The sequence below is a fragment of the Marmota marmota genome, unplaced genomic scaffold (assembly GCF_001458135.2).
Source record: "Marmota marmota marmota unplaced genomic scaffold, marMar, whole genome shotgun sequence".
Taxonomy (NCBI): Eukaryota; Metazoa; Chordata; class Mammalia; order Rodentia; family Sciuridae; genus Marmota; species Marmota marmota.
The window spans coordinates 33,985,934-33,998,852 of record NW_025999990.1 but is presented as its reverse complement, the minus strand read 5'-3'; the positions used below and the strand labels follow the sequence as shown (position 1 = coordinate 33,998,852).

Sequence of the window (12,919 nt, the reverse complement as noted above, 5' to 3'; positions counted from 1 at the left end):
TTAAATCATAGGTCAACGCTCACATTGTATTTTACTTGACTGATGAGAAATTTAGCCTGCCCACTCCTTTATTTTCTTTTATTTCATTTACATTGACCTAATCTTGTCATAAGCATTTTTATACATTGCAAGTAAACTTACGCAGCCTCTCTCCATCCCTCTGTGCTCTATGATGAATAACATGAAATTTCAAAACTCTGTCAAGTAACTTTGCCATACATCTGTAGTGAAATGACAGCATTCTGTAGACTGTCTGACTCTCAAAGATATCCTTTCTTTCTGGGACATTTCTAGTATCCTTTGACCTAATCGGTATCTTGGGTAAGTCTGCTGTTCCAGACTGCCATTTCAAACTCTGAAGGGGTCCGGCATCTATAAGACTTCCTGCTACTGGACATTGTCAATTAACAAGTTCATATCACACCAATATGTTCCAGTGGAGCCCTGCAAGGGTCACTATTTATTTTCAAAACCCTCAGGACCGCATTCAGTTTTCCACCTGCATGTGTGGGCAGCCATATCCTTATGTTCTAATTGGCTCACTCTGTGGCTTCTTGGCTCTGTGCTTGGGAATCATTGCTGACTTTTAACCCACCTCACCTGAAGAACAGCTTTCTGTGTTTCCATTAGCATTTCAGGCGCTGAAACTTCCTTTAAAAAATTATCGATAGGATTTTAATTGGCAGTTTTTTTGTTTACTTTGAACCTAGATTATTGACATTTTAAATTTTGTGTCACTGCTTTTGAAAAAGAACAGAATCTGAAAGGAAGAAAATTACTTGGTGAAAGAAAAATATTCATTTAGGGAGAAAATGAAGGCTTACCTGGACTTCGACTGGTCACTTACAGGGATTTGTAACTTATGTAGAGGACCTAATAATTGTAAGTACCATAATAATAATTGTTAAGTACCATAGTTTTGCTTATTTGGATTAATGATTTAAAAAAAAACACTTTATACTAAACACAGGCAAATTTTCTGTCTCTTAAAAACTTAGAAAATAAACTATCTTCTCTAACATCTACTAAAATGGAAAGCTTATCATTTTCTACCCTGACCTGAGGGTTTGGCTCTGAACATGGGCTGGATAATTCTCTGAAAAATATGAACAGCCAAACTGTATCTGCCTTTTTAATACAGGGAGAAGCTAAAAAACTTGTAAATAAAGGCTAAGACTGGAAGCCCCTATCAATTGCACAACCCTCCTTATTTTTGGTCACTTTAAGTGCCTATCACTGAAAACTTTCAGGAGAGAAGTGAATATTCCTCTCCCCAGAGAGGGTTGCTTTTCAGCTGGAAGAAGGGTGTGTCCCTAAGCTTTTACCTGGGAGCAATGATGATCTTGTCAAGCATTTCAGTGAGACCAGCCCAAGTTTTTAGGGTGGGGATCCAGACTGGTTATACGTACCTGCAGTCCTTCTCCCAGAGGAAGGCAGAAACACCTCAAAGCCTGCATGTACGAACATCTACTGAGAAATTATTTTAATCAGACACCAGCTGAGTGGGAGAAAGAAAAAGAACAGAGAAGAACAAACAAAACTCCCTAGGTGTTGGATGTAAGAGATCCCAGCAGCGGCAATGGACTGGAATTCCTTCCGAACAGCTGCAGTACTATTCATTTTCCTGGTAAGTGGAATCTACAAAAAATATCCTCATCTTCATCCTCATCGCAAGCAAGTGAGAACTTTTTAGAAAATGTTATTTGGTGGCGCTTCTAACCTAAACCCATTAAAAGTTTATGTTAATGACCAGGTGATTTTATGAACTCGATTTTTAAATAGGGTTTCTCTATTTAATTGAAGACTCCAGATCACATTAATGCCTCAGTGTCCATTCATCATATCATATCACTGACATGGAAGTCATTGCTAAGACATGCTGGGAAAATACTGAACTTGGGAAATTCTTATCACTCCTTGGGTCACTGTACAAATTCTCATTGGCAGGTGGGCTTTTATATTAAGTATTGCAGGTGGGTCCTGACTTGCAACCTAAACATTTTTTTTATTCTTTTGGTATCTTTGGTGGCAGAGTCACTGTAATTTTTAAATTTAAAAATATAAGGTCCATATAAATTTAAATTATAGCAGTCAGTCTGTGATGGGCCTCACTAGTTCATGGACCAATTTATCCTCAGGATCCACACTATGAATACCAGAAGCCCATGCTACTTATTATGATTTGATTTAAAACTTTTTAATCTTAAAAAAAAACTGTCAGTTTAGGAGATTTGTAAATAACACAGTAGGCAAAGGCATGGCTATAATTAAGGGGTAAGTATAATTATCACTATGCTTATTCTTACTACTGAAAAGTTAGTAATGACTGATATAAAAGTTGTACATTTGATGGTCAATGATGTCAGGAAATGGTTTATCATTGCCCCCTTACCTGTTATTAGTTTTCTCTTTAGAGATGATAAATTTTAAATACAACACCAATACCTTATATCAAAAAAGAAATTTCATTTTGTGCAACAATTTTAAAGTCATAGTCTGTCTCACCGTAACACTCATGGAATCCCATAAGGCAAGTGCCAGGTAAATCACCTTCCAGCTTTGGCAGGATGTGGTTCATATTTGTTTCTACTTGCCTAATTTTTGAACTGGAATGTTGGGTTTGTGTAATAACAAGGTAGATCTTAGATGCAAAGTATGCTGGTTAGTTTAAATTCCACTTATTAATGAAAAGAGGTCATAACAGTACATTAAGTTACCAATGAGCATCAGTAAACTGATAGCTTTAGTTTTTCAAGCTGCACTTCAAACATCACTACTCCTATGCCATAGACTTGTCAATGGATTGTCAGTTTCAGTTGATATCATAACTTGAGGTATGGCCATGATCAATAAGCATTACCACTCTGTCATTTGACCTTAGGAATATTTGTGCATTGCCAAATAATCAAATACTTTTATTTTTAGTTTCACACAAATTCTTTTCATGTAAATTTGACTGATTAAAGTTTATTGTATAATTTTAAATGATTAGAGTTTTCAAAAGTTTATGTACTTTCACTGTCTATGAGATCTGCCTGCTTCTTGATCTATATAATTATTTCTAATTAATTTTCATTCTATAAATTCCTTTAAGCAGCTATGTCCTAATTAATCATTCTTCAATAAAACATATCATTTTATAAAAATCATGTATTCTCAATGAGCTTTCTTTGGAGAGAGGTTTCTGGTCATTTGTGCTTTAATTTCTGAGCTTGGATAACTTTGATTTTTGCAGATTGATTTTGGAGGAATGAGGAACATTTGGCCATATTTCATTTTGGAATCATTCACAAGTTTCTCATGTCTTCTGAAAAATATTTCTTGAGAAACTTATATTGTAATGACCTTAAATATCTTATTTTTCATATTGTCATCATAACACTTTTTGTAAAACATTTCACTTTCTAAGGCTTTGAAGGTCATAATTTATTTTTACTGCTGAGTTTACCAGATGGGTTTGGTAAATGTCCTTTGGAATCTCTAATCTGTCTTTTACTTTAAAATACTTCTTCCCTAAAGACAATCACCACTATAGCAAACTCTTTTGATTTCCTTTCTCTAGTCTCACTACAAATGTTTGCCTATACCAAAAAAAAAAAAAAGAAAGAAAGAAAAAAAAACTACATAAAGGCTTTATATTTTTTTCTGCTCAAATTCATAAATAAAAATCCATGTAACAACATACTTGAACAATTGTGAAGATATTTAAGATATTTAAACTGTTAGTGTCCATAATGCAAAGCCATTTGAGAGCTGGGTAACTGTCTGTTCACTGCATGTCGTATAGTCGGCTCGACATATGTGAAAGTTTTAGACCTTGTTCAATCTTTGAGTTGGGCCAGAGAGAGTAAAGCACAGGAGCTACTCTTAAAGTAGTCAAGGTTATTTCAAGATTGTTCCAGTACTCAGACAAGTCTTCTGGACAGATAATAGCCCACATATGCTTTAACACTGAAAGCCAAAAACATTAACTGTTTCACATTGATTTTTTCTTCTCCTTCTCCTTCTCTTTCACCTCTCCTTCCTCCATAAAATTAGCATTTAGAGTGGAGGAAACAGTTAGAATGCATGCTCTTTTGGCAATAGAACAATGTTACCTACGCACCAAATATAAGACATCTGGCCAGATGTGGTGGTGAATGCTTGTAATCTGAGGGATTTAGTAGGCTGAGGCAGGAAGATAACAAGTTTGAGGTCAGCCTGAGCAACTTAGCAAGACCCTGTCTCAAAAAGTACTCAAAATTAAAAAAAAAAATAGAAAGGAAGAAAGGAAAAAGATCTACATGATTGCACTCAGACTAAAATACACTGAAAATTATATTCATTTTATTATCTGATTCATCAATGGATTTGAATCAAACATCCTAAGTTCCCTTAACTGTGTTCAGTGTCATATAAAGCAGGAGAGGGCTAAAAAACTAGTACAGACCGAGCAGACCAGCCAAAGAGAAGAGAGAACTCTGCTTTCTTGTGCACATATTATAGTTACATACATTATAGAGATCAGTATTTCAGTAAAATATTTTATAGAAAATGGAAGCAGTAGATCTGTTCATCTATTCAGTGAAACTCACAAATTGTATTTAATCGTAATCATTTCCATTGATACAGTGCTAGTGAATAAGAATTACTATTTCAATGCAGTTTCAGGATTAGCATCTTCTTTCACCTTTGCATAAACAGGAATGCCAATGTATCACCACTCAATTAGTGAGAATTGCTTCAGAGTAAAAGCATTCTGCCATCCTAAGGTTTTAAGTAATAGGAAAACCTAAAGCACTAGGAATGCAAATTTATCAATCTGAAGACTTGACCCTGAGGGTCAAAATTCACATATTTGAAGAGTCTCGTGACTCTTAAAAAATGACATTTTTTAAGAGTCTCGTGACTCTTAAAAAATGACATTTTTGTCTACATCCAGAACACTTCACCTCTGATAGCTCTTCACTCTGCTTTTATCAAGGACACTGTTGCTGAGTATCCTTGTGTCCTAATAGGCACTGTCTACTGTGTAAGCTGGAAGCCTGCTCTGCCTGGCATTGCAGTTTCATGATGCTCAGCCATCAATTGAGGGAACGCCCTCACAGAGTGCTGGATCATGCCACCCCTGCTGGTTATGCTTGGCATGCAAATTCTTTAATGGACTTAGACAGGTTGAAATTTTTTATAATGCCATTGGCAGCTGATCCATACTCTTAATTGGTCTAAGAGAACAATGCTCTGATGAGAAATCCCATCTCCACAAATTCAGAGCTGCCTGTTGTTTAGTAGGAGTCTACTTGACTATAAGTTATTTGAAGGCAGGTTCTGTGCCTGGTTCAGCTTTGTGTTCCTCATAATGCCTTGAACCTGTGCAAGATTGCTCAACAGGTATCTAATCACACTGAGCAGAGGGATTTTTGGATAGTTTTGTTTTTCTTTCCTCAAACATACCCTCCCAAAAATATCAAGGTATTAAACTTGGAAATAATCACTTTGGATTTTCCTAAAATTTTTATGACATAGTATTGCATTTTCTTGACATTTTTTTCTAAGGCTTACCATAATATTTTTAGGATTTAGGCCCTTCTTAAGTCTTAAAGTAGCCGTGGATCCATAGAATACACATTCAATACATGTTTGTCAAAGAAATGCACAAACTAATAAAAAAATGTGAGAAATCAACTGAGGGATTATCAACCTCAGATTGATATCCTTTGCTGGAGTAGTAAAAAGAAGAAATACAAAGGGGAGGTTTTTAAAAATAAGTAAATGATATTTTACCTTTGCTTTAAATTCATCCTTGTGACATACATAGCCGTTAAATGCATTAAGATTTGATGCTTAACACGTTGATGCTCAAAATCATTACATGCAAGAGAATTTCCTTATAAAATTACTTTCTCAGGTCTATTTTTTATTGTATAAAAAATATACACTTCAATTTAAAAAAAAATGCTACAACTAACTGCAATTAAGGAATCATTAAAATTACCATGCAATTTTGCATCCTGTGGCTTTTTCAAAATAAATAAATGAATAGATTGGCTCCTAAAACAAAGATGAACAGGGGAACTCACCGAAGATGTACTTTAGATGGATTAATCCATTCATTAATTAATTTTAGAATACGAGAGGCTTCAGTTCTCACATACAGATGAGGCAATCGAGGCACAGATTGACCATCCCTGTGCCTGTAACCAGGGGACAAGAAAGAGACTCTTAGGGGTCGCCCCATATTCCTCACTGCGTTAACTTCCATCACAGGCTCTCTAACATGGTTCCAGAATTATTTCCACCCATGCTACTCCCCTAATTGTCAGAAAACAACCTCAACCTTACTCCAGGGACAAGATCAGAGCAATGTCCTTCAGCCTACTTGGCCTAATCAATTCTTGTCTCCATCCTCCTTCTCCTCTCTGTCCTCTGTCTCTGAAGTCCTTTCTTTTTCTGCCTATTTCGTCCTCCTCCCTCCATCCTAACAACTTTATTAAGCATCTTCTGTTAGAATCTCTTTTATTTTAAGTCAAGATTTCCTTGTCTCCTTCCTCAACTTCAAAAATCCAGAGATCTCCCTTTTCCACCAAAATTTTCTGGATTCCTGTATCTAATCCTTTAGTTTTAGCTTTGTTTCCTTTTATCAACAAATTTCTTGGAAGAGCAGCCCTCTTTGTGTCTTCCTCCCCTCCTCTTTATTCCTTAATCTTTTTCAACCCAGCAAATGCTTGTTCCATCTAGATGAAAGTGTTCCATCTAGATGAAAGTGTTCTCTCTAAGATTACCGAAAATCTCAGGTCTTCAGGATTCACATTTTCACCCTTTTAAAATATCATCAGATGCCTATTTACACACCATCTGTCTCAATTTCCCCTTCCCTTGTGATCTGTTAAAATGCATTATATTTTCCTCCTGTTAATATGGCCACTCCTTCTCTGCTTCTTTGTTTTTTGTTTGTTATACTTATTTCCAGTTATATAAATGTTGGAATTCCCTGCTCCCATCTCAGCCACAGACAACTTCTTTTCTGTACCCTTTACTTTAAGAATTGCAACTTCTCCCATGATTTCAACTATCCTGCCTGAGCACAGGAACTTCAAATCTAGGTATCCAGGCTGAGCTTTTGATCAAAGCGAGGATGCGTATTACAAATGGTTAAGTATCTTTACCTGGGCGTTTCTCTTCATCTCAGTGTTTTCTATACGATCTGCTACTTCCTTGATTTCAGGCTCATTTTTTAAAATCACCATCATCTGAGATTCTTCCCTCTCTTGATTCCCCCATCTCTTAAGCTCTGTCAATTCTAATATCTCCCTGCGTTGATATTTCCCTGTCAATTCCTACTACCTCTGCTCAGGTTTAGCTTCTCCTTTCCTCTAGCCGAACTTGATATTGGAGGCTCTCAACTGTAATTGCTGCCTCTTCCCATCACTTCTACCAACTGTTGTCTGAGTCATCTTTTAAGCTCACAATTTTTATCATGTCTTTCCCATGATCAAAATACTTACCTTCCTAATGAACAAAGGGAGATGATGTTAGAACTGGAAAGGTATGTAAGTTGGTCTTCCTCTTTTACAAATGAAACTAAAGCCCAGAGGATTTAGAAGCTTTTCTGACTCTCCCAGTGATTTTTTTTTTTTTTTGTCACTATTTTGCCTTTGAAAGTCCAAGAGTGACATTGTATCTGAGCTTATTCTAGACTCTGAGCAAAAGAAAATAAGCTTAGGTCAACCCACCACATTTTTAAGCAGACTTGGCAGTTTTTTAATTACCCATCCAATTGTGAGTCTGACACAATGGTGAAACCTGCTTGGTCTCCTGCCTAAGTTGCCTCTCGTGGGAAAAAGAATGACCCAGCTTCATAAAGTGGGAAAAGTCTCTTAGTCATCTGGGACATTGATCCAAAACAAACAGCAGACAGGACACCTCACCACAGGAAGAGAAATGCAAAAACAGATAACAGATGTCTACACAGCTCTGTAACTATGAACAAAGGACTTCCAAACTGACAAATAAGGTATCCCACATCCCCGTTCCACAAACAGCAAAAAGGGAGAAGTACTTCACCTCTACAGGTAGTGAGAGTGCATTTGCACAAGCATCTTTTCAGTTTTGTACTCAAGACAGACTTTACAGATAACATCTCAGCTACATGTGCAAAACATTTAGGCCTTTGACTTTCCTTTTTTCCCTTTTACTACTGTTGTCATTGTTATTACAAGATGGCACAGCCTGTAATTCCAGCAGCTCAGGAGGCTGAGGCAGGAGGATCACAGGTTCGAAGCTAGCCTCAATAATTTATGGAGGCTATATGCAACCTATTGAGACCCTGTCTTAAAAAGGGTTGGGGATGTGGCTCAGTGCTTAAGAGCCCTTGGATTCAATCCCTGGCACCACAAAACAATCAAAACCTGTTTCTCATCCATGCAAGGATAATATATTAAATTATCAGACAGTTTTTGAGTTCTCTAAGGTGTTATGTCAGTTCTGTATAATACGTTTTGAGGGAACATATCATTTATTGTAAAACCCCCAAGCACAAGTTTAAGCTGAGATTTATTGGGTCATATGTAGCCATAAGTTAATAGCCACGCCCCAATTTCCTCATCCATTAAATGAAGATAATACGGATAGTGACTACAAACGGACTTACTGCAAAGATTAAGTACATAGCTAGCGAATCACTGGAGGGAGAACAGAAGGGAAAGAGAAGGTCCTGGGGAACTAGATTGATCAAATTATGTTATGATATATACAAATATGGCATAATGAATCCCACTATTATAAATAATTATAATGCAACAATAAAAATAAAACAAAATAAATTTTTAAAATGCTCTCCATTAGCTTTGATGTGGAGCCCCTCCCAAAAAGATAAAATGCATAGATTCTAGTACTTAGTTATCATTCAGTTCATCATAACAGTGATAATTATGATTAATACTACACCATGGGTAAATAATTCTCTTTTCACACTACTCATATTAACTATAAATACATGTTTTCTTGAATTATCAATCATGACAATTTTTAAAAATTGGTACTTGGAGACTGGCATTTTACATTTTCTTTAAGAGTGAAGTTAAAAACAAACTATCAAAAGAATTTTACCATACTTAAAAATTACTATTATTATTATTTTAAAAATGCAACCGGTAATTTTCTTATATCACTGATGCAGATAATGTCTGATTGTGAACAATTTTCGTTCTTTGCAATTCTGGAAAAAACTCAATTAGATGTTGAATATGTCTTATTAAGGAAGTACACCATCTTTAATTAATTCCAAGTGCAATCTAAAACCTAATAAATGCAAACTAGCCATCAAAACCATGTTTAAACAATATTTAAACAAACATATGGACATGTCAGAATTGAAGTGTGTATGTCTTATATTTTACAAAACACTTGTGGATTTTAGGGGAAAAAATAAGTTAAATTATATTGATGTTTCACTACTGATCACATGTAAAGATCATGGCCAGAGCTTAAACTAGGCAGAAATCTGGCCAGCACACTTGTTTGACCAGAGAAATTGCAAAAGAAAAGATTAATGAATGCTTCATCTGTAGCAATTTTTATACACTCCTGTATTTTCCTCTCCTTGCTGTAGAAGATTTCATTTATAGAATCTATTTCAGTTTTAATGTTAACAATAAAACATCAAATATGAACTCATTTTACATATAGGAAATTATTTGCTTTTATTTCAAAATTTTTATTTTTATTTTTCAAAGCAGGCAGGAGAGTTGTCTTCTTAAAATTTCAAAAAAAAAAAAACTAGAAAATCTTCCATCTAGAACTGGAATATAAAGGAAGAATTACTATGAAGTTTTCCCTCCTTTACTTTGAACAATTTTGTTTTTCTATTTCCATTTGTAGCATGTCAAATGTTGCAACCATAGCCCCAAGTTCTAGTACCGGACTTACCATTGACTATGAAGTGGCAAAATATCAGAATACTTCTAGCTCTTCAGGAACAGGATTTATTAAGAAAACTGATTTTCCAACCCTTGTTTCTCATGGGATCTTGCTTCAAAAATGTGATTGGGAGTATCTACATAGCTTAGAATGAAAAACAGATTTTTAAAAAGTAATAAAAAGAAAAGCAAAGTGAAAAGTAAAAACAGGAAGAATTCTTAGGTTCTTACCAGACCCCAGAGCCAAACCAGATCCATCAGCTATTCAGACTGATGAATAATTCTAATAACTCACAAGACTATTGTTTGATTTTTTAAATGATGGGATAACATGAATTTTACAACATTCAATTAAAAATTGATTATTGTCATTATCTTTTTTTTTATAGGTGGTAGTGGAAGTTAACAGTGAATTTCGAATCCAGGTAATTTCCCTCAAATCCATTGAAAAATTATTTTTGATTAAAAAAGAAAATAAAAATATTTGTAACAGAATTTTTTCCATAGAAGATTCATTCTAATATGTAAAGTTAATCTAAACCAGGTGTGGTAGTACATGCCTATAATCCCATAGACTCTGGAAGCTAAAGCAGGAGGATCATGGGTTCAGGTCAGCCTCAGTAACTTAGTAAGGCTCTGTCTCAAAATAAAAATAAATTAAGTTAATGTAATGCTGAAGTTAATAGACTACCAAAATTACCAGCTTCCCCAATTAAACATCCTTTCTTTTTAACATTATAATTTCCCCCTCCTCCAAAACCTCCAGTGAAATATGAACTATAAATAATGGATACTATTACTTTGTCCTCCCTATTCAAGGTTAGAGATTATAATACTAAAAATGGCACCATCAAGTGGAATTCGATCAGAAGGCAAAAACGTGAATGGATCAAGTTTGCTGCAGCCTGCCGTGAAGGTGAAGACAACTCCAAGAGAAACCCAATTGCTAAGGTAACTGTCAGCCCCGAAACCAAAGCTGAAAATCAAAATGGATGGTGTTCAGGTTTCAAAAGAAGTTGTCTTTTGAATGTGTGGCGAGCAATCTCATTGAGAAGTATGACAGAGAACTAGAATCATTCAAATTGTGAAAACCGAAGTTCCTAAAAGGATAGATTAAGAAATTTGAGTACTTAAATGAACAATTAAGACTTGACTCACCTCGCTGGCAAAATTAACATATGTGCCACCCAGGAGTCTAAATGGGAAAAAAAAATACTGTGATTTGAAGAATTTAGTGTTTGTCACACTCACAGGAACCACTTCAGCATGTGCTTTTTCTGCTTCATAATCTATCAGAATTGAATTCCTAATTTTGTGCTTATTTAGGAGCATCCACAGGTGCCTCTTTTGTGCTATATTTTTTCTTTGATTTTCCTTCATCTTCCTCTCTGCACACACATACACAACCACAATCAGAAATGTGTCTGCACACACAGATTCACACACACAGATATATAGGTTCATGCACAGATACACACAAATATGCACACCCATTCACACAGATATACACAGACTTCCTGTATGATTTGTTTGCTGGCATACAATGCTTTATTTCAAAGAAAGAGTTCTGATTTCTAAAAACATTTATTTGAGCAACCTCCTTCTTTATCTGCTAATGCATCCTCTACAATTTCAGAATTAAAATCTCTAAGTAACTTGATACCTACAAAAATGCACTTAAAACTTTCTTTTTAAACCTTACATTTTTTTTTTTAGTTTTTGAATACTGACCATCAAAGTTATGCAATGAAAACACCATGAACTCCTGACAGAACAAGAAGCTCTCTCCTTCAGATCCAGAGCTCACAAAGCTTGAAAATGACACAAATTCAAATTATGAATTCAATTATGTTGAATGAATGACAAGTGCAGAGATTTAGATTTATTGGGGTGATATTTTTACCTTTTTGGTCTTAGTAGAAATAGAAATTGAATTTGTTTTACTGATTGTTGGTTACCATTAAAAATACTACCATTATTATTGAAAATAAAGTTAAGTATTACACTTAACTCAAGGAAAATAACTCTATGTTTTCAACATTTCCCAAATGATGACAGGGACCACACATTCAACAATTCTCAAGAAAGATAGCTGTCACATATCCAATATAGAACCCTTTACTTGCTCCCTGTAATATTTTCACTTGTGTTCTTTGTGCAGATTCATTCAGATTGTGCTGCCAACCAGCAAGTTACATACCGCATCTCTGGAGTAGGAATTGATCAACCACCTTATGGAATCTTCATTATTAACCAAAAAACTGGTGAAATTAATATAACATCCATAGTCGATCGAGAGGTCACTCCTTATTTCATTGTAAGTGGGTTTTATCTAATGAATGTGTGTGTGTGTGTGTGTGTGTGTGTGTGTGTGTGTGTGTGTGTATGTTCAGGCCTAAATTGTTCATGGAAATTTTCAAACTCAGATCGATGCTTGACTTGATATCAAGAGTCTCAATATCCAATAAATACAGAGAAATTAAGAGAGAAAGGAATTCACTTAAGCGTTAGCAAAAATACCAGTGTCTACTCAGCCCCTGTGGCAAACTAGAATATTTATTTGAAGGAACAAATATCTAACTTTTACTCCTTTTTAAAATAATTCAGTTGAAAATGTTGGTTCTTTTCCATTCCAATGCCACTACTGAAGGATTCTGTTCTGATACTATTAATTTATTAATATTAAATATGAATTTATAATCAAATGTGTTACAATTTGATTATGAATTCACCTTGCTCAAATGCACCTGAGCTCTAAATGAGCCTTGGAAATTCTTTCATCCTTACCTGGATTGCCCTCCATTTCTTGCAGGAGCTGTCGTGAGCTTCAGCACCTCTCTCTTCAAACCTTCAACTTCATTTCCCCCTAAGCAGTTGACTCTGAGACCAGCTTAAAAAGGCTGGGGCCACCCAACACAAATTCCCACAATTAATTCTCTCTCCTCCAGATCAGAAAAGTTCTTCATTAAATCCAAAAGCAGAGTCAAGTCTCTGCTTTTCCCCACGCCTAAGCCAAGATATTC

The 12,919-nt window shown here is 35.3% G+C and overlaps 1 protein-coding gene across 2 annotated transcripts in view; it reads left to right on the top strand.

Annotated features, from left to right (window-relative positions):
* Nucleotides 1-642: 642 nt before the first annotated feature.
* The window catches only part of Dsg1 (desmoglein 1), a 37,950-nt gene continuing 25,673 nt past the window's right edge, over nucleotides 643-12,919 (top strand). The window contains exons 1-5 of one of the 2 annotated variants that reach the window (XM_048806391.1): nucleotides 643-882; nucleotides 1,492-1,627; nucleotides 10,286-10,321; nucleotides 10,716-10,847; nucleotides 12,058-12,213. In XM_048806391.1, the coding sequence (XP_048662348.1) occupies nucleotides 1,580-1,627; nucleotides 10,286-10,321; nucleotides 10,716-10,847; nucleotides 12,058-12,213 (372 nt within the window). In that variant the 5' untranslated portion in view covers nucleotides 643-882; nucleotides 1,492-1,579. Of the gene's footprint in view, nucleotides 883-1,352; nucleotides 1,628-10,285; nucleotides 10,322-10,715; nucleotides 10,848-12,057; nucleotides 12,214-12,919 lie in introns of those variants that run through there. The other variant, XM_015482459.2, reaches the window with a different exon arrangement.